The sequence below is a fragment of the Carya illinoinensis genome, chromosome 12 (genome assembly GCF_018687715.1).
Source record: "Carya illinoinensis cultivar Pawnee chromosome 12, C.illinoinensisPawnee_v1, whole genome shotgun sequence".
Taxonomy (NCBI): Eukaryota; Viridiplantae; Streptophyta; class Magnoliopsida; order Fagales; family Juglandaceae; genus Carya; species Carya illinoinensis.
In genome coordinates, this window is record NC_056763.1 from 5,187,722 (window position 1) to 5,189,242 (window position 1,521).

The 1,521-nt window shown below is 44.2% G+C and overlaps 1 protein-coding gene across 1 annotated transcript; it reads right to left on the reverse strand.

Moving 5' to 3' along the window:
• Positions 1-271: 271 nt before the first annotated feature.
• Positions 272-1,192, reverse strand: LOC122289225. The gene has a single exon (XM_043096203.1). It carries the CDS (start codon positions 1,190-1,192, stop codon positions 272-274), a length of 921 nt encoding a protein of 306 aa, XP_042952137.1.
• Positions 1,193-1,521: the final 329 nt, after the last annotated feature.

The following is a 1,521-nucleotide window of genomic DNA, read 5'->3' on the forward strand; positions in this document are numbered from 1 at the left end:
AGGTACCAGCTATAAGATCTGGTTTGTTTTGGATTTCACCCTGCTGGTCCAGAATTTGGTTGATTGTGTTTGTTTTCCTCCTTTGGTTGGCATGCATGTGGTAGAACTGTGTATTCCTGTCCCCATCCTTCAACCAATGTTGCTTGGCCCGCTACTTCCATTTTAGCTCTTCTTCTTCTAGTTGTTGTTCCACTTCCCTCTGTAACACTTTGAGTTCACAGACCTGGTCACCTCCTTCCTCCTTTTGTATAGTTGCAATTCTGTCCATTTTCTATTTGATGGTAGCAGAAGCCTCCCTCTTCCTACTTGAATTCCACTGTCTCAAGGCCTGTGCACAGTTAGCCAACTTGTGTCTTAAATAGGAACTTGCATCTTCCCCCACTGCTGCTATGGACCAGGCCTTTTTAATGATCTCAGGACATTCTTCTGAAAGAGACCAAGCTGCTTCATATCGAAAGTTGGCTTTCATGTATCTTCTCACTGGTATTGGTCCCTCCCATTGTAGACTGAGTGGAGCATGATCAGATTTCATGGCTGTTAAGACCTGGCATATGCCATTCGGGAACCTTGCTTTCCATTCTGGGTTAGCCAGAGCTCTATCTAGCTTTTCCTTGGTAAAACCCCTGCCAATTCTGTTATTAGACCATGTATACCTATTGCCCTTGGTTGGTATTGACTCTATTGAGTAGAATTCTATGGCCTCACGAAATTCCTCCATTTGTTTGTAGGGTCTTGGAACTCCCCCTACCTTTTCTTTTTGGCTAAGTATCTCATTAAAGTCACCAATGCAAAGCCATGGGATTCCTTGGGAAGGCTTTAGTTCTCTGAGTAAGTTCCAGCTAAGTTTCCTTTTGGAAGTGACAGGATGGCCATAAAAACCCGTAAGCATCCAAGGGGTATTGTGTCTTTTATCAGCTATCATCACACTTATATGCCATCTAGTGAAGCTTACCAATTGAACCTCAAGGTTGTTCTTCCACATCATGGCTAGCCCCCCACTACTGCCCATACTATCAACCGCTAAGCAGTAATCAAACTTAGTTAAATGTTTGACAGATTCAATTCTGGACCTAGAACACTTGGTTTCTACCAAGAAAACCAAGCTTGGGAACTTTTCCTTAATAATCATATTAAGGATTCTAACTGCCTGAGGGTTCCCAAGCCCTCGGCAGTTCCAGCTGAGGAGATTCATGAGAGTGGGCAGGGCTGAAGATCAGCCTCTGCCATGTCAATGGAATTTTCATCTTCTAGGACCAGAGAAAATTTACCTCTCTTTTTTGACACCGTTTTGTTCACTGCCTTCCTCTTCTCTTTCCTGCCAGCCACTGGTTTAGTCTCCCCCTTTTCCTGTCCCTCTGCAATTTCCTGGGTGAACTTGTTAGATGCTACTGGTGAGGGAAGCTTTCGTGCTCTCCTTTTCCATGTTCTGTTTTGAGTTGTCAGTGGAATGTTCATGTCCACCTCCTGTAGCACGTGTGTTGTTCCATTAGCCCCTTTTGTTGACTTTCTTCTCAGGTCCTT